The sequence below is a fragment of the Saccopteryx leptura genome, chromosome 10 (genome assembly GCF_036850995.1).
Source record: "Saccopteryx leptura isolate mSacLep1 chromosome 10, mSacLep1_pri_phased_curated, whole genome shotgun sequence".
NCBI lineage: Eukaryota > Metazoa > Chordata > Mammalia > Chiroptera > Emballonuridae > Saccopteryx > Saccopteryx leptura.
Genome location: NC_089512.1, coordinates 62,264,920 through 62,290,301, shown reverse-complemented (window position 1 = coordinate 62,290,301; position 25,382 = coordinate 62,264,920). Strand labels below are relative to the sequence as shown.

The following is a 25,382-nucleotide window of genomic DNA, read 5'->3' as shown; positions in this document are numbered from 1 at the left end:
TTGAAGGGGTTTATTGCAAATAAAACAATTATTTTGTTTTACAAACAGCCTGGACACGTTTTCAGTTATCAACTGCAGCTGTTGTCTATGCTACAATGCCACTTGATTCAGCACACTTGACCACAAAAATAACAAATTGTTTGACCGTGGGGGTGCCCTAGCAAACTCCGCCTAAAAGAATGTGGGTTTCACATCACCGCTAAATGTCAAACAGTTCATATTGAGTACAGACAAGTACAAAAGTTGTAAATCTTTATAATGGAATTTTTTTTTTTTAAATAAAGAAGTATCGCAAATTTATTCAACCAGTTAACCCTAGATTAGTCACATGCGGAATTCTTTTCTGCGTATCACTATCTTCTTAAATATCTCAATTTCCAATAATCAAAGACGCTTCCACTTCTGAGTAGCTGAGATTTTAAAGTAGCGGAGATATTAAAATCGTGGGCTGCATAAACTCATTACACAGGCTGGATCCGACCCACAGGCCGTATGTTGACCGTGCCTGCTCTAGGTCCATAGATGTTGTTGCAAATGGCAAGATTTTAATCTTTTTTATGGCCTTGTAATATTCTATTGTATGTATGTACCACCCCTTCTTTATCCATTCATCTATCAATGATACTTGGTTGCTTCCATATTTTGGCTGTTGTAAATAATGCTGTAATGAACATAGGGTTGTATATATCTTTTGGAATTAGTGTTTTAGATTTCTTTGGATAAATACCCACAGGTGAAATTGCTGGGTCATATGATAGTTCTATTTTTAATTTTTGAGGAAGCTCCATGCTGTGTTTTTATTTCAGGCCCTCTTTCCGTCTTTTAATCAGATTATTTATTTTTTTGTTGTTAAGTTGTATGAGTTCTTTATATATATTTTTATATTAACTCCTTATTGGATGTATCACTGGTGAAGATCTTCCACTTTTTGATGGTTTTCATTGCTGTGCAATAACTTTTTAGTTTGATATAGTCTCATTTGTTTATTATTTTTTGTTTGTTTCCCTTGCCCAAGGAGACATCCAAAGAATCAAAAAATTACCAAGAGCTAAGTCAGAAGGTTAATTTATTTCTGGGTTTCTATTTTGTCTCATTGATCTATGTGTCTGTTTTTATGCCAATATCATGCAGTTTTGATTACTATAGTATAGTTTGATATCAGGTAACATGATTCTTTAATATTTCCCTCTTTATTAAGTTTGTTTTGACTATTGAGGACCTTTTGTGGTTCCATGTAAATTTGAGGATTATTTGTTCTAGTTCTGTGAAAAATGCCATTAGTATTTTGATAGGGATTGCATTGAATCTATAGGTTTGCTTTGGGTAATGTGGACATTTTTAACAATGTCAGTTCTTCTCCTATAGCTTGGAATATGCTTCTATTTTTTCTATCTGCTTTAGTTTCTCTCTTTAATGCCTTGTAATTTTCAGAGTAGAGATCATTTATATCCTTGGTTAAATTTATTATAAGGTATTTTTTTCTTTTTGATCTAATTGTCAATAGGATTGTATTTTAAATTTTTAATGATAGTTTATTATTAGTGTATAGAAAGAGAACAGATTTCTGAATATTAATTTTATATCCTACAGCTTTACTGAATTTATTTATTGGTTTTATAGTTTTTTGTGAACTCTTTAGTGTTCTTTATGTATAGTATCATGTCATCTACAAAAATACATGCCTATATAACTTTGAAAAAATTAAAAAACTGAAACCTAAAATATTAAGAATGTGAATTACTAAGGAAACATTTAGCCAACCTTGCAAAATTACTATCCTCCAGACACAATTTGCTAGAAAATAGTTAATAGATTTTTACATGCCAGCAGTAGCACTAAAGCAGGGTCCAAGAGACCTCCTAGTTTGCCAGGTGTTAACCCCTTTGTTGCTTGATGGTAGGAAATCGTGGGCTCTTCAGGGGAAAGGGCTAAGCAATCTGGAAAGGAAGATAATGGTGGAGGAGAGGGGCATGGATTAGGGAGGTACTCAGGTTCTCAGGACAGCAACTATTTAGCCACTGACTCAGAAAAATTTCAATTTTGTAACAGTCAGATCAGTCATTTTGATACATCCTTGCTGAATATCAGCCTGGATCAAAATCCCAAAGAGAATAATTTTAGAGAAACAAACAGTGAGTTCACATGATATTTTGTTTCTAGTTGGATTATTTCCCCTTTGCTTTAAAATATGAAAACATGAAGTTAAACTTCAGTAAATTGTAACTTGAGCTATATCAGAGTGTCTTTCAAATAATACTTGATATATGTGAAAGGACATCTTGAAGGTTTTTTAGAAAGATTGGAGTGTTAAGAAGAGGCGGTGGAAAAAATGTCTGAAATTCTAGATTTGTTGAATTTGTGATAGCTAAATTTCATTATGTTCTTCAGATTATCACTGGAAAGGAAAATTAAAGAAAAATATTTCTTAAATAGGGTAGTGGATTCATGGATGTTTATTAAGCTGCTTTATGACTTAAAACTGTTATATACACTATTTTGAATGAATCTATTATTTCACACTAAAAAGTGGAAAGAGTATAAAGTTTTTAAAAGCAAATATGAGAAATAACTGTGTTAAGAAGAGCCTCTCTGATAGCAAGTGTATGGTTTTAATATTTTGAAACTTATGTTCTCTTATAGTTGAAAAACCGAGGTCACTGGATCCATTGGAATGAATTAATTAAAAGTACTGTTATGGGAGATAAACGTGTCAAGATTCAAGATATCATAGTCCCTACAATGGACACAATTAGATATACATTTCTAATGAATTTGAGTATTACCTATGCGAAGTAAGAAATTCTTATAACATTCACTATAAACATAATAGTGCCATTATAATAGGACCATAGGATATTTGAAGTTAACTTTGAAGTCATTCATTTTCAGATAACTGAGACCTTGGGGGACTAGTTGACATGTCCACAGTGACATCTGTTACTAGTGGCTAACCTATAATCCAGATTTCCTTTGCCTACTCCAAAGCCTTTGACATCATGCTTTGTTGAATCATAAGCTATCTTGTATGTCTTTTACTTGTAACAGACTAAAAATCAGTGTTCTGTAAATTGGTTTGCATTCTGCTCAAAGGTTCACTGTACTTCTAAGGTAAGACTAACCATGATCCACATTCTTCCATTAAATTTAGCATTTTTCTAATATGTCCTAATTCTACCTAACTGAAGATGAACATGAAAAACTTAGACTAAAATCAGAAGAGCACATAAAAAAAAATACATGAAATTGATCAAAAAACTAGCCTAGCACATACCATAGGCATATCCATACCAACTTCTTAAAAATATTTTTGTAGTTATTTTTTCTTTTAAAACATGAAGCATAATTTACCATTAATACTATTTGAACTAGAGAAGCTTACATAAGATGCATAAATGTCATGGTTTGTTGTTTATAAAGATCTTGTTTCTGAATGAATTTTGTGACAATTTTATCTTGTTTAATAAACAAAAACAAAAAAATAGCTCATGAGATACATCATTTTCTCCCTATTTTGTAGTTGCACTTTTGTGTTTAGTGGCTAATATTTAAAACTTTCTTAGGCAAGGAAAGCACTAGTGTGGGAGTTCTTTGTGCTATGAACCATTTGTCAGAACAGTGCTTTTAAGTGGGTAATAAAAACATAGGATTACAAAGGAAACCACTTCTTGAAATGTATTTATTAAAATATTGAACAAATTTGGGCTCTAGTAGTAATACATGTGCTTCTTTATGAACATATTTAATAATAAGATTGAGCAGTGATTCTGATGATTATCATAATTTTTAAGAAGTCATGGTATAAGTGATATTTTTGTGTTATCACTAACAGTTATATTATTTAGTGTAATGTCTGTGACACAGGTACTATTAATACAATTGCTTCATTTTAGTTAAGAATAGGGAAAGTAAAGATATAACCTTTTTGCCTGACCAGGTGGTGGCGCAGTATATAAAGCATCAGACTAGGATGCAGTGGACCCAAGTTTGAAACCCCAAGGTCACTGGCTTGAGCATGGGCTCACCAGCTTAAGTGTAGGGTTACTGGCTTGAGCCTAGGATCATAAACATGACCCCATGGTCGCTGGCTTGAACTTAAGGTCACTGGATTGAGCAAGGGATCACTTGCTCTGCTGTAGCCTCCCGGTCAAAGCACATATGAGAAAGCAATCAATGAACAACTAAGGTGTGACAACGAAGACTTGATGCTTCTCATTTCTCTCCCTGTCTGTCCCTCTGTCTCAAAAAAAAAAATAAATAAATAAAAATTTTTTTTAAAAAATGACATTTTGTCATCCCAGTTCACAGATTCTCTGAATGCTAAGAATTTCTTCAATTGATTCATGGACCCCAAGTTAAAAACAATATTTTATTTATTAAAATTATTTTAATAAATAGGTTTTCATAAGGCTGATGTTACTCAAATTGGGACACATAGATGAATTCTTAGAGGTTACTGTAGTTCAAAAAGAACTTTAATTTTTCCCTGGCCTGTTGGCTCAGTGGTAGAGCATCGGCCCAATATGTGGAAGTCCTGGGTTTGGTTCCTGGCCAGGGCACACAGGAGAAGCAACCATCTGCTTCTCCACCCTTCCCCCTCTCCTTTCTCTCTATCTCTCTCTTCCTCTCCTGCAGCCAAGCCACCATTGGAGCAAAGTTGGCTGGGGCGCTGAGGATGGCTGTGTGGCCCCTGCCTCATGTGCTAGAATGGCTCTGGTTTTAACGGAACAATGCTGCAGATGGGCAGAGCATCGCCCCCTGGTGGGCATGCTGGGTGGATGCCGGTCAGGCACATGTGGGAGTCTGTCTGACTGCCTCCCGACTTCAATGATAATTTTGTTGCTTAGTTTTAGTGCTAGCCTTTGATTTGTCTTTATGTATTATGTAGTGCCAAATTTTCATACAAAGTGACAGTATTTAATTTTTAAATCAGTATTTCCCAAACTTGGATTCCTTCGAGTTCTGTGAACATATGTCCATAGGACTTTTTTCCTTTCCAAACAAGTTATGATCACTCAAGAATGAGAAATTCTGCTTGAAGTCCCTCTGAACAGAGAACTCCTTAGAGTTTTATTTTTTATTGCTTTAATTAAAAAATTTTTTTTATTGATTTTAGTGAGGAAGAAAAGGAAACAGAGAGAGAGACAGGAACAGCACATACTGTTCCTGTTTGTGCTCTGACTGGGGACTGAACTAGCAACCTCTGTATTTTGGGACAATACTCTGACCAACTGAGCTATCCGACCAGGTCTAGAATTTGATTTTAGACAAGTATTTTCAGTTAGTAACTCTAACTTGACGCTGAAATGCTTAACAGGTATACATAACTGTTCGATTTAGAGTTCACATGTCATTTAGTTTCTCACACAAATTTTATGCTATTAAGAATAATTTTAAGTTATTGTTAAATAACCTAAGCCTATCTCATTGTCGTCATGCCATTAGTCTGTTCCACACGGCACCCTCTTGCCTGTACTTCTAACTAAAAATACAAACACATCACTTTTCTGAGGAGACAAACTTTGGCTTTCTTTTCTGAAAAGTTAAGCTTATAATGACTTGTTTTAGGAATGTTTTGCTTATAGCAATGTTACATCTGTTCAAATAATAGTTTCCTACTATTAAAGTCTCAGTAACAGTAAGTAGAAATGTATGCTAGTTGATCCTTTACCAGTCTTTTGTGATACAAGAAAGATTAAAATGTGCATTTTTTATGAAGATGATTTTATTATTATATTGATTTTCAACTAACTCCAATTTCCCTTAGTAGAAATGTATTCTGTCTTTTTCCCTTTTGAATGATATGTTCATTGTTTTCCTAAAGGCCACTGCTTTTTGTGGGTCCAACGGGTACAGGAAAATCAGTGTACGTGAAGGATAAGCTAATGAATCACTTGGAAAAAGACAAGTACTTTCCTTTTTATGTTAGTTTCTCTGCAAGGACCAGTGCCAACCAGGTTCAGGTTAGTTTTAAAGCCAGAAACATAGGTTTATACTTAACAATTTTTTGCCTTATTTGATTAGTGTTTAAAATTGTATATGAACTGATCTCAGCTGTGTAAATCTTCTTTGAATTTAAATAAAACTTCAAAATTTTTATTTTTGGCATTACAAGTTTTAAAAGTCAAGTTTTGGGGACAAACATTTGAGAGAATGTATTTGCATTAACATTGGATTATTGAGCTTTGTCACCTTTTTTTAAGCCCATGAAGAATCAACAATTTCTTAACTGGAGAAGGGAGTATAAGAGAGGGGAGGGGGCAGTATAAGAGAGAGGGAGAGAGGAGAGAGAACTTTCTAGACTTTCCTAGATGTTCCTTAGGAGTATTTGCTGCTTATTGAAGCTCTGTTTGTAAAAGCTCTTTTAAACCATGGACTATTATAGACCTTTTGGAACAAGGATCGTGTAGCTGTCATCCCATTTTTACCCCCCAAAATGCCAAGATAAAGTATTGTATGAGATATTTTCTAGTCACCATTTTTATCATCCACTCCTAAATTTTTGTCTATTTAGTCTCTCTTAACCTATGGGGCTCATTTGCACTGTTTTAAACCTGTAGAGTTCCCTTAATCTCAAAATCTTACAAATTTAGATTAGTGCTTTTAGATTTTGAGTAAGTTAAAGTTAATAGCTATGTTGGGATAGCCAGTGAGGAAAATTATTTTATGTGTATATGTGCCCGTATATACAATATAAATATATAAATATATATGTATGTAACAATTTTTAGGACACAGCAGGGTTTCAATAAATGCTGACTGAATGCTGTTGAATATGAAATTTGATTACTCTAAAGGTGAATAAATATAAATAAACACATGCACATAGTGTTGCTTGGCATTATTTTCTTAAGACTTAAATTCTTTATTTTTTTCTGGTGTTAAGTATGGCTACTATACTTTCTTCTTTATATTTTAGAACATTATTATGGCTAGACTGGATAAAAGACGCAAAGGAGTTTTTGGACCACCTATGGGAAAGAAGTGTATAATTTTTATAGATGACATGAATATGCCTGCATTGGAGCAATATGGAGCTCAACCTCCTATTGAATTATTGCGACAATTTTTTGACTGTGGGAATTGGTAACTATTTAATTGAAATCTTAATTAGACATGCTGAAGTCATTATTTTGTTCTCTTTTTTTTATTTTACTCTCTCACAATAAAATAATACATTTTTTCAAGTTATTTATGAAAGAGAATGGATGCTCTGATTTTCCTATACAGAATATTTTGGGAGGCTTTTTCTATACTTTTTTTTTTTTTTTTTTTTTTCAGTTGAGAGGAAGGGAGATAGGCAGATTCCTGCATACGCCCTGACTGGGATCCACCCAGTAACCCCATCTGAGGCCGTTTTTTTTATCTTTTTTATACATTCCCACCCCCCTTTGAACATGCAAGTTAGATAACAGATTAATAATGTATAGGAAATATATACATTCAACAATGTAGTAAATTCTTTCTTTGTCATCTATTGTTTTCAATTATTGAAAGTAATTTATAGATACCTTTCAAAGTACTATTCCCCCAGGGCTGAGAATTTATGGGTAGTCGCCAACCTAAGTAATTATAATCAGCACCTTATGTTCCCTTTGTTTTAAATTCTGTTTTTTTCTGTGACTATTGGGGCTACCATATCTTTGAGATGACTTAGTTTTAACAGCAATTTCATAGATTATTCTGTGCTTCCCTCCACCCCATTTTTTGATGATACAGTTAGTTCCCAACATGTAAGATATTGTATCTTTTAGTTAGGATTACTAATTCTTCATTTTCTTCTCTTAAATACACTTTCCTTATCCCCAATATATCATGATCTTATCTCAAGGCAAGGGTAGACTAATTTTGAAGCTAAGTCCTATTTTGGAAATACATTTTTGTTGTTACTGCAAGCCTTTGAAATCCTGCCTTCAGGAAATAAGCACTGTTTATAGTGTATTCTCTGTTCCTCCAAGTTTTTTTTTCTTCCTAAATACACTTTTATTTTTAAAAAAGACTCATATTACTTATGTTTTGCAACTTATTTGCACTTAAATATATATCTTGAACTCCTGTCCATGTTATTTATCTTATTCATTTTATTGACTTTTAATACTATTTAGTTATATGACATAGTTTACTCAGCTAGTTCCTTATTGTTTTGGTTGCTACCAAAAACTAAATCATATTTTCATACTTTCTAGTGTGCTCTTAGACTAAAAAATGGCTATATAGATTTCTCCTATCAGCCTCCCCTATTTTTTGCAAGAACTTCAATATTAAAAGTCTTAAAGGCTATTGGGAGTCAGAACCTTTCCTACTGAGTGGTTCAAGGTAAATTGAGCCATTTAGATAACCTTTCTGATTTAAAACTTTTTTTTAAGATTTATTATCCCTTAATGTTCCCTTTTTATATAACAAATGTGTATAGTTACTATTTAGATATTCTTATGTGCTCAGAAGATTTGACATGAGAAAATCAGGACTGCTATAAATAGGATGACTATAAAATCTATTGTTTAAACTGGGACATTCCTGAGAGTAAAGGGGGAGTGTTATTAATTACTCTAGGACAAACACAAACTAGCATTGTTCTACGCAAAATGGGACATGTGGCCACCCTACCTATAACCAGCTACAAACAAGATTTATCTCTCATCCATGTTCAAGAGTTGGAGTAAGAAGAGGAAAAGCAGAGTAAGAGAATAAAAAGGGGAGGGTAAGAAGAAGGGATATTTTAGATATCCAGAATCTGGACAACAGAATGAGTGTCACTGAAAAGAGAGAGTGCTGCTTAAAAAAAAAATCTCCATTACTCCAAGCATTATCTAAAGTTCTTTCTTGAAGAGATGCTAAAATCAGATTAAGTTTCTGGAGAGATCTACATTTCATTCCATCTTATTGGCTTTATAACTGATTGTTTTCAATTTCTATGTGCTTTCAAGGTATGACCTTAAGGACACAAGTAAAATCACATTGGTTGACCTAGAGCTGATTGCTGCCATGGGCCCTCCAGGCGGTGGAAGAAATCCAGTCACTCCCCGTTTTATTCGACATTTCAACATCTGCACTATTAATACTTTTAGTGACGAGACAATGGTCCGCATCTTCTCAACAATTGTAGCATTCTACCTTAGGACTCATGAATTTCCTCCAGAGTACTTTTTAATTGGAAATCAAATTGTCAGTGGGACTATGGAGGTGAGCAAAGAATGCAGTACAACATGTTTCAATATATATACCTTATCTGGTCCTTACTTTTTTTTTTAACATGTTTTCCCTAAGACATCTACTTTGGTCTTCAGTGTCAGAGAAGCTGTTAAGAAGGCTTGAGAACAGGGAGATCATAGGCTTTGAATTAGGGAAACTAATTAGGTTTGAGCCTTGCCTGAGCTATTTCTTAGTTATATGGACTTAAGTAAGTAATATGACTTTTGAGAAACTCAGTTTCAAAATTACTAAAATTAGAGGTGATAGCTCCTTCTCAAGGCTGCTAGAAGAAAACCATCCAGAACCTGTATATACCACAGTGTACATGTTTCCCTAATTGTCAGATTCCCACTCTGGTATTTATACATTTTCTCTTCTCTCTCTTCTCTCACTTTCTTCATGTGTGTCTTAAAAAATAAACCTAAGCAGCTTATGAATATATTATTTTTATCCAAATCACGCAATTTAAGATTAGCAGTGAAAAAATAAAGGTATAAGGAAACATGAGGGTGGGAACAGAAAACAAGACTGCCTATATGGCCAAAGAGCTAATGGTGAAGGGAAAAATGTATTCAAGGTAAATCAGTGATAATCTCATTGAAAAGCCTTCTGGAGCCTTGATAAAGTGGGGTTCACTGCAACTGGAGCTAAAAGCTCCCCCTTAGAAGCATCTTTGTAAATAAAGTTCTCTTGTTGGTGGAAAATTTGTGCTGTTAAAATATAGAAACTATAAGCAAAGAGATAGTACATTGAAATTACTATACTTAATCTGATACAGAAAAGTGATTCTGTTTATAAAATATGAGCCTGACTAGTGGTGGTGCAGTAGATAAAGTGTTGACCTGAATGCTGAGGTAGCCAGTTCGAATCCCCAAGCTTTCTGGCTCTGAGTGCGGGATTGTCCACACAATCCCAAAGCTCACCAACTTGAGCCCAAAGGTTGCTGGTATGAAAAGTCCAAGGTAGCAACCCCTTGCTTGAGCAAGGGTACACTGGCATAACCCCAGTCAATGCACGTACAAGAAGCTCAATACACAACTAATGTGAAAGCAACTACAAGTGGATGCTTCTCACTCTCTCTCTTCCTTCCTGTCTCTCTCTCTCTCAAAAAAAATTATATCTATGCTTCAGGCATCTCATGAAAAGAGGAGAGAGTTGGTGAGGCAGAATGGGCTACAGAATGGATCTCCCCACCCCACCCCCATCTTTGAAGCATTATAGACCTATCAAGTGTGGGGGTTAGGGAAGGGAGGTGAATCATAGAATACACATGAATAAAAAATAAGTTAATTTGTTTTTTTCCCAGGCTACATTATAAATTATATTTAATTTACCTTCATTAAAGAAAATATTAAAACTTTATTTGATGAATCAACATCTAGTAAAAATATACTTTATTTACATATTATAGCCAGTTAAGATAGAAGGAAAAAGGGAGAAAAAGAATAAATAAGAAAAAGGAAAGGGAAAAAACACATTAGTTTGTTTTAAAGTCAATAGTGGCTAGAAGGAAATTGTTTCATCCTCCTCCTTATTTGGAATGCTTCAGAATGAGTTACCTGATTTCACTTTCTGTTAAAGTTTTTATTAACCACTTAGTCCCAAGTCATTTGCCTTTAAAAGGGACTGTCATAATAACTGGAATCGAAAGCATTGTCACTTCTTGGGCTTGGATAGAATCAAATAATATTAAGTTCCCTCAAATTCATAATGTGTTGTTGAGTGCTATAAACAACAACAAACAACCCCAGATATATGCCATGCTAGGCTTAAGTATTATGCAATTTTCCAAGCTAATAAAATTTGATAAGATAATTAAATATTTTATATAACATAAAATTTGTTATATTGCTTTGCTGATTATAAGCATTTTATTTTTGCTTTGTTGCTTTTTTCATTTTCAGATATATAAGAAATCCATGGAAAATCTTTTGCCCACTCCCACAAAATCTCATTATACTTTCAACTTGAGGGATTATTCACGTGTCATCCAGGGCTGCTTACTCATTGAAAGAGACGCAGTGGAGAGCAAGCACACCATGATTCGGCTCTTTGTGCATGAGGTTCTTCGAGTGTTTTATGATCGCCTCATTAATGATGAGGATCGGTACTGGCTATTCAGTTTAACCAAAGTTGTTATAAAGGACCATTTTAAAGAATCATTTGATAGTGTCTTTTCACATTTGAGGAAAGAGAATGCACCAGTGAGTATATTTAGTGATTAAAAACAGTAAGTTAAAACAGTACAATAGCATGAATTGTTACACTCTTCTTATCTTTAAAAAATACTGCTTCTTAATGATCATAAATTTTTTAACTTCCCTCATAAATAGGTATTTATTTTGAGAAGATTTGTCTTTAGAGGATTTCTGTATGTAACATAGAACTTATTTAAAGAATAAAACTTTATATGATAAGGATTAAATGATATAATGTAAAGTTTACCATGGTGACCATCCCTAAGTAACTACTCAATAAATGGGAATCACTCAGAATGACTTCTCCAGCCTCTGGGAGGTGGGAGAAACTTCTTTTTTAAATAGAAAAAAAAACACACCACTTTTTAAAATTTCCTAAGGATATAATATAATTCCAGATATTAATTTTACAACTATATTACTTATTACCCTAATGTTTAAAAGAATTATATAATTGATAATCATCCTATAACAGGAATAAAACAAAATTTGCATTATATTTTCTTAAACTTATTTTAGAAAAAATTTTGTTTTATAATTTGTTGTTTTTCGTTTTATAGATAACTGAAAAGGAATTAAGAAATCTTATGTTTGGTGACTATATGAATCCTGACCTTGAAGGAGATGACAGAGTTTATATTGAAATTCCAAATATTCATCATTTTAGTGAAATTGTGGATCAGTGCTTAGATGAGTATAATCAAACTCACAAAACAAGAATGAATCTTGTTATTTTTAGGTACTTACATTGGCATTAATGATTGAAATTAGTTTGTAAAAATTTATTGTAAAATATTTTAAATGTATAAAAAGGTATAAGAAAAATTGTGGTGAATAACCTTATACTCAAAACTGAGCTTACAACATAAAATGTTAGCAATTTATTTAAAGTCTCTTATATAGCAACCTTCCCTCACTGCATCTCCACTGTACCCTGCAGGAGTGAAAGGAAATGTGTCTCTTTGGACTTCCACTATACATGTGTGTTCCTAAACACACACAGGTGGGCAAAAGTAGATTTACAGTTTTTCATACAGAAAATAGTACAATAATTAATAAATAATATAAGAATAAACTATTTTGCATACTCACAACTGTGAACCCACTTTTGCCCACTCCTGTATGTGTGCATGCTTATTTTGCATGTTTAAAACTCATATAAATGGTATTGTACTGTATGTACTCTTCTGCAAGTTGATTTATTCTATATTGTTTGTATATTCACACACAAAAAGTAATATTTTTGCTACATTATTGTATTACATTGGGTAAGTGTAGCACGATGTAGTCATTCTTCTTAGATAGACTTTTAGGTGTCTTCCAGTTTTTACAATTATAAAAGAGGTTTGAATGTTCTTGTTCTTGTGTCTTTGGGTACCTGTGTAAGAATTTCTCTAGGCTCTACTCCTAAAAACGAAATTATTGTGTCATGGTGTATAAGCATCTTCTACTTTACTAAACTTTGCCAAAATGCCTTCAAAAATGATTATTGTTTTTAAGAGCTTACATTGTTCCTTTCCCTTGCCAATACTTAGGATTGCCAAACTTGGTAAGTTTAGCCACTCTAAGGAGAATGGCTCTAACTTTAATTTCCCTTATTACTAGTGAGGCCATCTTTCCTGACTTTGTTACTTTGTAAATGATTTCACATTTAAAAAATATTTTTCATTTATTTGAGAGAGAGATAGAGAGGGAGAGAGAAGGAGAGAGAAGAAGAAGAAGAAGAAGAAGAAGAAGAAGAAGAAGAAGAAGAAGAGGAGGAGGAGGAGGAGGAGGAGGAGGAGGAGGAGGAGGAGGAGGAGGAGGAGGAGGAGGAGGAGGAGGAGGAGGAGGGGGAGGAGGAAGAAGAGGAGGAGGAGGAAGAACAGGAAGAAGAAGGAGAAGAAGGAAGAAGGAAGAAGAGGGGAAGAGAGACAAAGATAAGGGAGATAGTTGTGTATTCATTGGTTGCCTCTTGTATATGCCCTAACTGGGGATTGAACCTGCAAACTCAGCATGCCAGGATGACACTCTATCCACAGGGCAATCTGGCAAGGGCCTGATTTCTTTTTTTCTCACATAGAAATCCTTTTATTAAATAACTGAAGAAATGTTTTCAATAAAAGCTACAATGTACTTCTAGTATAAGAGGTTACAATTTCATTTTATTTCTATAATTTATTATATTTGCTGAATTTGTACTTAGTTTTCCTTTGCATCAAATGATCCAATTGTAACTGCTTTTGAAAAGTCACACATTTTTGATGATTATTTCTTTTTTTAATTGATTTTAATTTATTGTGTTTACATAGATTCAAGTGTTCCACCGAATACATCCCCCTACCCCTCTGTTCCCCTCAACATCCTTTTTGCCCCCCCTCCCCCAGCACCCTCCCCCCTTCCCTCTAGGATTTGCTTTCCTGCTCTCTATAACATTGTGTTATATATATATAATTTCACCAATCTCTTTCCCTTCTCTGATCCCATCCTCTCATACCCTTTCCCTCTGTCTGCTTTCCCTCTGGTCCCTTTGATCCCTCCTCTGCCTCTATTCTGTTTCTCAGTTCACATTGTTCATTAGATTCCTCAAATGAGTGAGGCCATGTGATATTTTTCTTTATCTGCCTGGCTTATTTCACTTAGCTTAATAGTTTCCAGGTCCATCCATGTTGTCGCAAAAGGTAAGAATTCCTTCTTTTCCATGGCCGCGTGGTATTCCATTGTGTATATGTACCAAAGTTTTTTAATCCACTTGTCCACTGATGGATACCTGGGCTGTTTCCAGATCTTGGCTATTGTAAACAATGCTGCAATAAACATGGGGGTACATTTCTTCTTTTGAGTCAGTGATTTGGGACTCTTAGGATACATTCCTAAAAGTGGGATGCCTGGGTCAAAAATCAGTTCGATTTTTAATTTTTTGAGGAATCTCCATACTGTTTTCCACAGTGGCTGCACCAGCCTGCATTCCCACCAGCAGTGCAGGAGGGGTCCCTTTTCTCCACATCCTCACCAGCACTTATTATGTATTGTTTTGTTAATGAGCACCATTCTGACAGGTGTGAAGTGGTATTGATGATTACTTCTTTAAAATTGATATGGCACAGCAAATGCTATCCTTCTAGGAAAGTAAAACAATAGTTATATGTATATATACATTTACATTTATACTTTCAAATGTAATAATAGTATTGGTATTTTATAGGTATGTATTGGAACATTTATCACGAATATGTAGAATTCTAAAGCAGTCTGGTGGAAATGCTTTGCTTGTTGGACTTGGAGGAAGTGGTCGTCAATCTTTAACTCGTCTGGCTACATCCATGGCAAAAATGCATATGTTCCAACCAGAAATTTCTAAGAGCTATGGTATGAATGAGTGGAGAGAAGATCTGAAGGTAAAAGTATGAATAAATCTAGTCTAAAATAATATTAGTGCATTCTTTTACCTGTAAATAGAGAGCCAACCTATATAATAACTATGTGCTGAATACACTGGTGATAATAATATTATCCATAGAGTACTTATTGTGTGGGCTGCACACTGTCCTAAGTGCTTTACATACATGGTCTCATTTTATAGGCACAATGCAATGCAGCAGATATAGTTGTCTTAGTATTTACTGGTGAGGAAAATGAAGTTGAGTTTAGCTTCCTTGGAGCTGTCTTTGCTGTCCCAGTAACCAATGGAACAATGCAGTGCATACTTGGGGCTTTTATCCTCATGTGTATATAACTCTTCAGGCCCCGGAAGAGAAGGGACTTGAAGTGAAAAAAACAGAAGGGAGATATTGTTGGACTTTTTTCATTTTCACTGACCCTCACATACTAAATTTCTGCATCCTAAAAGTTAACTTGAAGAAAAGGTAGCATTTGAGATCTATTTTAATGAAAGTGTTTAAAACTATACTGCTTTAACTGCATCTCCATAAGTGTTGATATGTTGGTTTTTTATTTTAATTTGTTTCAAGGAATTTTAAAATTTCATTTGTGATTTCTTCTTTGACCTATCAGTTACTTAAGAGTTTTTATTTGTGGATTTTTCAGTTTTTCTTCAGCTATTTATTTCTGGCTTCATTCCATTGACATCAGAAAAGATGCTTGATATGATTTAAATTTTCTTAAATTTCTTAAGACTTCCACTGTGGCCTAACATGTGATCTATCCTAGAGAATGTTTTTTGTTATCGTTGTTATTTTTTGTGTGTTTTTTGTGTTTGGGGGGGTTGAGCAGGGGAACACACAGGGACAGACAGACAGACAGGAAAGGAGACAGATGAGAAATGTCAATTCTTTATTGCGGCTCCTTAGTTGTTCACTGATTGCTTTCTCATGTGTGCCTTGACTGGGGGGCTCCAGCTGAGCCAGTGACCTCTTGCTCAAGCCAGCAACTTTTGGGCTCAAGCCAGCGACTCTGGGGTCATGTTTATGATCCCACACTCAAACTGGCAACCCTGCACTCAAGTTGGTGACCTTGGTGTTTTAAACCTGAGTCCTCAGCATCCCAAGGCGACACTCTATCCCCTGTACCACCGCCTGGTCAGGATATCCTAGAAAATGTTTTATGCACACTTAAGAGGAATCTGTATTCTGCTATTGTTGGATGGAGTGGTTTGTATGTCTGTTAGGTCTAATTGGTTTATAGTTATTCAAATCCTGATTTTCTTATTGATCTAGAGTCCGGTTTTGTCTTTTATTGAAAGTTGGGGTGTTTAGGTCTCCTACAATTATGTTGCTTTTTCTTCCTTCAATTTTGTCAATGTTTGTTTCATATTTAATCATTGTATAATTTTTCTTATCCCTTGTCAGAGTTTTTTTTACTTAAAGTCTACCTTGTCTGATATTAGAATAGCCACCCTGCTTTTTTTTTTAAGATTTTATTTATTGCCTGACCAGGCAGTGGCACAGTGGATGGAGTGTCGGACTGGGATGCGGAGGACCCAGGTTCAAGACCCTGAGGTTGCCAGCTGGAGCGCAAGCTCATCTGGTTTGAGCAAGGTGCACCAGCTTGGACCAAGGGTCACTGGCTTGAGCAAGGGGTTACTCAGTCTGCTGTGGCCCCACGGTCAAGGCACATATGAGAAAGCAATCAATGAACAACTAAAGTGCCACAATGAGAAACTGATGATTGATGCTTCTCATCTCTCTCCATTCCTGTCTGTCTGTCCGTATCTATCCCTCTCTCTGACTCTCTCTCTGTCTCTGTTAAAAAAAAAAAGTTATTTATTGATTTTAGAGAGAAGAAAGAGAAAGAAAGGAGGCAGGAGGAGCAGGAAGTATCAACTTATAGTAGCTGCTTCTCGCATGTACTCTGACCAGGCAAGCCAAGGGTTTCAAACCAGTGACCTCAGCACTACAGGTTGATGCCTTATCCACTGCACCACCACAGGTCAGGCAACCCAGCTCTTTTTTTGGTTAGCATTTGCATTGAACATCTTTCTCATCCTCTTACTTTTAGCCTTTGTGTGTCCTTAGATCTAAAGTGAGTCTCCAATAGCCCTGGCCTGTTGGCTCAGTGGTAGAGCATTGGCCTGGCATGTGGATGTTCCAGATTTGTTTCTCGGCCAGGACACACAGGAAAAGCGCCCATCTGCTTCTCCAACCTTCCCCTCTCCTTTCTCTCTATCTCTCTCTTCCCATCCTGCAACCAAGGCTCCATTGGAATAAAGTTGGCCCAGGCACTAAGGATGGCTCCATGACCTCCACCTCAGGTGCTAGAATGGCTTCAGTTGCAATGGAGCAATGTCCTAGATAGGCAGAGCATCACCCTCTAGTAGGCATGCCAGGTGGATCCTGGTTGGGCACATGTGGGAGTCTGTTTCTCAGCCTCCCCACTTATCACTTCAAAAAAATACAATAAATAAATAAATAAAAATTAAAAAAAATAAAGTGGGTCTCCTATAGGCAGCATAGCATTGGATCCTGTATGTATTTTTATCCTTTCAGCTAATCTATTTCTTTTGGAGAGTTTAATCCATTTACATTTAAAATAATTGCTCATAAGGAAGGTTATACTATTAGCATTTTGTTACTTGTTTTTTTAATATTTTGTAGCTTTATTGTCCCTTATTTTTTCTCCTAATGCCTTTATTTGTGTTTTGTTGATTATCTGTAGTGACATGCTTTGATTCCCTTCTTTTTCTTTTGTGTATATTCTATTCTTCATACTTTAATATGGCTTTGTGTTGCTGTCCAGCATTTTTTATTTTCAACTTGAAAAAAGTGTCCCTTTAGCATTTTTGAAGGACAAGTCTAATGGTAATGAATTTCCTCAGCTTTCATCTATCTGAGAAAGTCTTAATCTCTCTCTTTTTTTTTTGAAAGATAGTTCTCTGTATGATTTTACACATAGCAGAGATAAAAAACTGAGAGTCATGGACATAGAAAAAAGTGAAGTGGTTACCAGGGGGAAGGTGATGAGGGAGCAGGTGTGGGGAAGGGTGTAAAGAGGGACAAATATAAGGTGACTGAAAATGATTTGACTTTGGGTGATGCATGTACTACATAATCAACAGTTCAAGTGCTATAGAAATGTTTACCTGAAACCTGTGTACTCTCACTGATCAATGTCACCCTGTTAGAGTTACTTTTCTAAAAAAAAAAAAAAAAAAGAAAGAAAAAAAAAGATAGTTCTCTAGATATAGTATTCTTGGTTAACAGGATTTTTCTTTCTTTTCACACTTTGAATATATCATCCTATTCCCTTCTTGCCTGCAAGGTTTTTGCTAAAAAATATACTGATAATTTTATGGAAGCTCACTTGTATGTGAGAAACTGCTTTTCTCTTGCTGCTTTCAAGATTCTCTCTTTGTCTTGGCTTTCAATAGTTGGATTATAATGGATTATATTTCAACTTTGTGTATGGATCTATTTGGGTTTATCATAGTTGGAGTTTGTAAGCTTCTTGGATTGGTGTATACATTTACCATATTTCTCTATGTATAAGATGCTCCCATGTATAAGACACACCTTAATTTTGGGGCCTGAAATTTGAAAAAAGAAATGTATTACGTAAAGTTATTGAACTCAAGTTTTATTCATTATAAAATTCATACAACTCCTTTATCACTGTCAAAACTCCCATCCATTAGCTTGTCCTCACCTGTGTCTGATGACGATTCACTGTCTTCATATATTGCCTCGTCCTCAGTTCCATCTATGGCATTTGAACTGCCACACTTCTTAAATGACTTGAAAACTATCTCAATCTTGATATTATCCTAGGATCTTTTTACCCAGGTACAAACTTCTCCTACAGTTGATTTCTTCACTCTTCCTGCGGGTGTCAAATTGTCCCCAGAAGACTTCATCCATTGGTAACATTCATCTCTCATGGCAGCTTTGAAGGGTTTGTTAATGCTGTCATCAAGTGGTTGGAGCTGGGATGTCAAACTAGTTTTGTCTTTTGCTCTGCAGCAATCTTCTTTGTGTTTTTTGTTATGTGTGCCCTGGACTGATCAAGCACCAATAGAGCAGGTTTGCATAAGAGCCCACCTGGTCTCCTTTTCCAAACTTTCTCAAACCAGATCTTCATCCCATCTTGATCCATTCAGCCCTTGTCATGAACATGGACAATCACTCCTCAAGGAATGTCTTCTTTTGGCATTGTTCTGTGTTTGAAAATCAGCGTAGGAGGCAGGTTGGTTCTGTCAGCACAACCAGCTAGAACAGTGTTTCCCAACCTTTTTTGTGCCATGCCCCACCTTAACCTTTCTAAAATTTTTATGTCCCCCCCTATGTAACATACATAATTTTTAACATTAAAAAATTGATTTGTTCACTTAATAAACATAAATGATAGGTTCTAGGAAGAAATCACTATGAAATTGTTAACAAAACACAGTAAGTAAAATTTCAAAACATATAATGAAAAACAGAAATTTAAATTCCAAATAATTTTAATACAGATTTTTCTATATTAATTTATTATTTTAATTTAGTGTGATCCTTGCGCTTGATGCTTGCTGCACAGAGATTTTATATTAGGTTCCAATTTGGTTAGCTTTAGTCTCAAGTCTCCACGTTGTGTTATATCCAGCCGATTTCTTTTTTTTACCAGTAAATCATTTACAGCACTAAGTCCACATTCAGCTAAAAATGAAGATGGAAACGGTAGCAATAGTTTTCTTGCACATTTGGTTGAATTTGGGTATTTGATTTCTGTTTCCTCACAAAGCCATGCCATCGCTCCTTTGATATTAAATAAAGCTTTAACTGACTCATCATTTTGCAATTCTGCGAGTTCTTCTTGATACTGCATATTTGATACATCAGACAAATCCACTAACATTGGCTGCATCATCCATGTTGGGAAATCAATTTGTTTTAAATCAGAAAATCTTTCTTTTAAATCAGCCGATAGAATATTCAAATGATTGACAATAACAAGTAAAGCGGTATCAGTTACTTCACATTTTTGGAGCCAATGAAACTGTTTAAAGTTTTTGTTGTTAATATGTTTCTGACATAACTCAATATTGGTAATGAAACCAAATATCTTTGCTTTTGCATCGACAAGAGTTTTATTTGTTCCTTGAAGTTGCTTATTTAATATATTTAGTTTTTCAAAGATATCGGCTAAATAACTCACAAATGCTTTACCATCTATTGTTAACAGATACTTCATTTCAGGTTTGTCGCTTAAAAAATCACTAAGAGTATCAAATAGTTCCATAAATCTTTTCAAACAGTTTCCTTTAGATAGCCATCTTACTTCAGTATGAAGTAAAAGTCTCACATGGTCTTCATTTTGTTCTTCACAAAATAGCTTGAAAAGACGCTCACATTTGGCACTAGCTTTAATAGCATTAACACACTTTATTACTGTATGTAATACTTCATTCAGAACAGACGAGATGTTTTTAGCTACCAAGTTTTCCCTATGAATAACACAATGCACAAGAATCATTTCTGGATTTGCCTCTTTCATCAATTTTAAGCAGCCATTTTTCTTGCCCATCATATTGGGAGCACCATCTGCAGCACAAGATGTTGTATTTTTCATTGGTATATCATTGACATCTAAGTAGTTTTTTAGCTTATTATATATATCTTTGGAGGTAGTGGTGCTTTCTAATCTTACAGAACAACATTTCTTCAGCAAAATGTCCTTTATCAATATATCTTACGTAAGTTGTCAATATTGCCTCACTGTCTGTCAAAGTTGATTCATCCATTTGCAAGGAGAATTTTCTTGTTTTCAGCTTTTCAATAAGTTGTTTTTCAATATCCTCACTCATTTCATCTATTCTTCTGCTAACAGAATTGTTACTGAGTGGCATAGCTTTTACATCTTTGTCATCTTTTTCAAGATCCATTTTAAGAAATGCTAATATTGACGGTTTTATTAAATTCTCTCCTATAGTGTGATTTTCTCCAGTTTTAGCGATGAATAAAGAAATTTAATAACTAGCCTCAAAAACACGATTATTAGTTGAAGTATGAGCAGTAAATAGAGACTTTAATGTTGTTCTTTTTTCAAAATTTTTCTTTAAAGTTTTAAATAACTCAAATCTGAATTAATATGAGCACTATGTTTTGCCTTCAAATGCGCCTCAAGACGACCTCGTTTCATTGATTCGTTGGTCAAGCATTGTGGCATAAAAGACAAAAAGGAATCCGCTCATCGTGAACAGCGGGTATGAACCCAAATTTTAAATATTCCACCAAATATTGACGAGTTTTTTTCTTGCTTGCACCACTCATTTTACTATGGGCTATAATAAAAATAAGATCAGTTAAAAACTAATATTAAAATATGTGTTAAAATATATTCAATGTGACATAGAGTAAACGTATACTAAAAATTCATATTTATTTAAATGTATATAACACATTTACTACACTACCACCACAAATCAAAAGGTATCTATATTTTTTCCACTTGACAAAATTTTCTGAAAAGTTATGCTTCTAAAATTAAAATTGTCGTGCATGCACTATTATAGCCCCAATAATATTTATAAAATATTAGTGCTTTCTAGCCCCAATGCAAGAAGTACTTAATAAAGAGTTTAATATTGATAAAAATAAAATCAAATACTTACCAATTATATCTATACAATATATATATGTATATTTATTAAATCAACGAGCTTTTACAACAGTTTTGACTGACACTTGTTTCAAATTAACACCAACTGAATGATGTGAAACACTACAGAAGTTGTGATGGGCCAATTAGGTGAGAATAACTGTGTTGTTTAGCGAGTTTTTAAAACGTCCGGGGTTCCCCGCGGCAGATGGCATGCTCCGCAGTGAACCCAGGACAAAGTTTACTTGACGATGCCAATCACCCAGTTGATATTTTGGTCTCGTCAAACGAAATTATACTTAATAATTATTTACCGCAATTATTTAAGAATTGCATTTTTTGTTAAATTTGGCACCGATATCTAGCATTGCATTTAAATAGCCCAGGGCAAAAGAGTTAAAGTGTTGAGTCCATTTTCAAATTGCCCCCCTTAACTATCGAATTGTCCCCCTGTGGGGCGTGGGCCCCACATTGGGAAACACCGAGCTAGAACAACTGTATACAGTAATGGCTCTTTTTATGTCCACTTGTCTTCACAGTTACAGTTTTCACCCCCTTCTTATGAACAGTTCTGTTACTTGGGACATCAAATTGAAGGAGGACTTCATCCATATTTACAGTCTGTCCAAACTCAAACTGATGTGTCTTCCGACATTGAATGACAAAACAATGAAATTCAAGGACCTTCTGCTCATAGCTTTCAGGCATCTTTTGGGCAAGTCTGGTGTGTGTACACATGCTTAGTCTATTCTGTTTCATGAACCTGAAGCTCCAGTTATGTCGTCCTTTGAAATCACTAACTTCTTTTTCATCAGCAATTCTTCTTTCCTCATGCTGAACCATCTTTGTAGACACAGAAATTCCAGTTGCCCTTTGCTCTTCAATCCATATCTTCAATTCCCTCTCTAAATCAGTCCATTTTGCTGACTTGTCTCTCATGGCCTTCTTCTGCCATGGCATTTTCAGTAGAGTTTCTTCTTTCCATAGCCAGTCTCACATTTATTTCTCAGTTGGAGGAGGACCAAACTTACGTTCAGCAGCACAATTTCCATTCATTTTTGCAAACTGGATCACTTTTAACTTGAATTCAGCACTGTACAAAAATTTTTCCTGAGTCATTTCTGGGCAAAACGTAGCAAAACATAACCTACTGCAATATACCAGTAACAAGTACAAAACAATGAGCACAGACAAGTGTGAAAAAGTGAGAAATGCAAGTAAAAAAATCTACAACAATGAGCGCAAAAACAAGCACAAAAAAAGCAGAAAATGCAAGCAAAAAAATCTACAACCATTGTATAAGACTCACCCAGTTTTTAGACTCCAGATTTTTCCAAAAAAGGTGTGTCTTATACCTGGGGAAATACAGTATATCCTCAGATTTGAGAAGTTCTGGCCATTATGTCTTCAAATAAGTTGTTGGCCTCTTCCTCTCTATTCCTTCTGGTACACCTGTAATGCATCTATTGATCCACTTGATGGTATACTATTTGTCCCTTAGACTGTTTATTCTTCATTCATTTTTCTTTTTTTTTTTTCACTGATTCAGTGATTTCAAATGACCTATCTTTATATTTATTGACTCTTCCTTCTGTCTGATCAAATCTGATGTAGAATACCTCTGGAGAAATACTTAGTTTGTAACTCACCCGGCCATTCTTTTACCACTGTTTCTGTGAATGATGACCACTAAATTTACATGTACCTATGTATAGATAGCCTGTTTGCTTAAAGGATTCTGGGGGCTCACCTCAAAGGAAGCAGACTCCAGCCTTCAGGCACTTCAGCTCCAGGAAATCTTCTCACCTTTGAATGATGAATGGTCTGCTCACCAGACCATTGCTTGACCAGCTCCAAGATGATTATTAGAGCAGACTGTGTTGACTTGCATATAGCACCCTCAGTGAGAGCCTACAACCTCCTCTTGTGTCCTTTGTTCTGCTTTCCTCTTCCCCATTCATGAAAATCCCTGCCTACACTGAGATGTTAAAATGGTCTTTATGATGAGATTCCCCCATCTTCTCAAGCTGCTGGCTCTTGAATAAATTGTCTTTCCTTGTACCAATACTTGCCTCTCGACTCTATTGGCCTTTACACAGGAAGCAGCTGAACCTATCAAGTTCAGTTATTGTATTTTTCAGTTTCAGAATTTCTTTTTAGTTATTTTTTATAGTTTCTATATCTATTAATATTCCTATTTTGTTTATGCATTGTTTTTCTAATTTCCTTTACATGTATATTTGTATTCTCTTTTAGCTTATTGAACATCTTAAAACAGTCATTTTAAATTTATTGTCAGAGGGTTCCTAGATCAGTATCTTTAGGGTTAGCTTCTGGAGCTTTTTTTTGGTCCTTTGATTGGGTAATGTTTCCCTGTTTTTTTGTATGCTTTGTGATCCTTTGTTCAGTTTTGAGCACTTGATAAACTGCCAACTCTCCCAGTTTTTACAGACTGGCTTTATGTAGAGGGGAAACACCACCCAACATGACTAGAAGTTTTGTGACTCCTCAGAACTTTTTTGGCAAGTGTTGGGAAGATAAAATATATTATGCTCACTTTGTTAAAGATGGCACTGCCCACATGGAAGCCTGTCGCCCAGGTGATATTGATATGTGTTGGGGGCAGTCTGTGGGCGGCTAGGATCCTTGTAGCCTGGGGTTTGGTTTTAGGACTAAGCCTTTCCCACCCCTTTTGACGTGGGGTGGTGTACTCTCATGAGGAATCCCATTATGCCTCAGATAAGTGACTTTGTATCAGAGACTTCTTTGTTTGTATATTGGATTAAAGGTTTTGATTTCTACACTATAAAGTGGGGCAGACCAGGAACTTGCTCTCTCTCAGTTCCTGAGATTAACAGAGAGGAGAGCAGAGACAAGCCACGTGGAAGAGGCCAGGAGAAGCAGCCAAGATGGTGGAGTGCTGAAGGAGAAGCCAGTTTGTGTAGAGTTTGTGGAGGGAGAAGGAGATGGGGAACAGAGGTGAATAAGGCTAGTGAGCTAGAAACGTTTGATTCTAGGAAACTTGGATAAGTCAGTAGCTTTGTGAGCACTGAATGAGTGGGTTTTGGAGCCCAGTGTGTGTTTTTACTTGCCCACCAGGTGCAAGCTAGGATTAAAGATGATGGCCCACCAGTTTTTGGCTCCGTTGTTTCATTACCATCTGTCCGAATCCAATGAGAACCTGCATGGGCCAGGCTGCTGTGATGGTGGCTGTGATTACTGGCTTTACAACAAGCATCTTTAGGGTCAAGCATGAGCTTTTTGTAGTATATACAGATGCTTTGGTCTATATTAATTTCCTTTTTCTTCTCATGAGCTTTCGGTTTTGCTGTCTATTATTTTTTTCTGCCCTTGATCTTTTTCTCCCCCTGTTCACTTTTTTGTGGAACTTCAGAGTCTACTGCTCCATTATGCTGGGGTGCTTGCTTCTGTTTTCAGTGGCTTTCAACCTCATTTCTAAAATAGGCCCTGTTCCTATCACTATTCTGAGTCAGGCAAGACAGAAATCAGTGCTTCAGGCAGCCCCCAGAAAAACCAGAATACTGGATGCAAGTTCCTTTTCTTCGATCCTGAGGGAGGAGCCAGGAATGATGCCATGCTCCTGATTGTGTTATTATATGCTGGATAGGGGAAGGGCTAAGGTGAGAAAAATGCAGTAAATTTCTCTTACCCTCCTTGTATTCTCCCTTCTCTTTTTTATGTACTCCTGGGGGTGCTACATCCTCTTAATTAGTTTCTACAGTTCTCACAAAGGTATTTTGTTCTGCAGATTGCTAATTTGGTGTCTACATGGGAGAAAGGGGGCCTGGAACTTCCTAGTCTGTCATCTTGCTAATGTTACTCTCTAGTTTCTTTATTTTGGGTATTTGGATAATACCATCTATTTCATAGGTGATTGTGATTAAATTATACTATGTATGTAAAACTCCTTGTAATATCCCTGCCCTATAATTAGTATTTTGGAAATTTTAACTCATTTTTTAT

General features: G+C 35.4%; 1 protein-coding gene across 1 annotated transcript in view; it reads left to right on the top strand.

Moving 5' to 3' along the window:
* The window catches only part of DNAH12 (dynein axonemal heavy chain 12), a 399,320-nt gene that overhangs the window by 238,796 nt on the left and 135,142 nt on the right, over positions 1 to 25,382 (top strand). Inside the window, exons 37-43 of the mRNA XM_066351331.1 lie at positions 2,641 to 2,792; positions 5,822 to 5,960; positions 6,917 to 7,083; positions 8,925 to 9,180; positions 11,094 to 11,393; positions 11,948 to 12,126; positions 14,572 to 14,764. Of these exons, the coding sequence (XP_066207428.1) occupies positions 2,641 to 2,792; positions 5,822 to 5,960; positions 6,917 to 7,083; positions 8,925 to 9,180; positions 11,094 to 11,393; positions 11,948 to 12,126; positions 14,572 to 14,764 (1,386 nt within the window). The remainder of the gene's footprint in view (positions 1 to 2,640; positions 2,793 to 5,821; positions 5,961 to 6,916; positions 7,084 to 8,924; positions 9,181 to 11,093; positions 11,394 to 11,947; positions 12,127 to 14,571; positions 14,765 to 25,382) is intronic.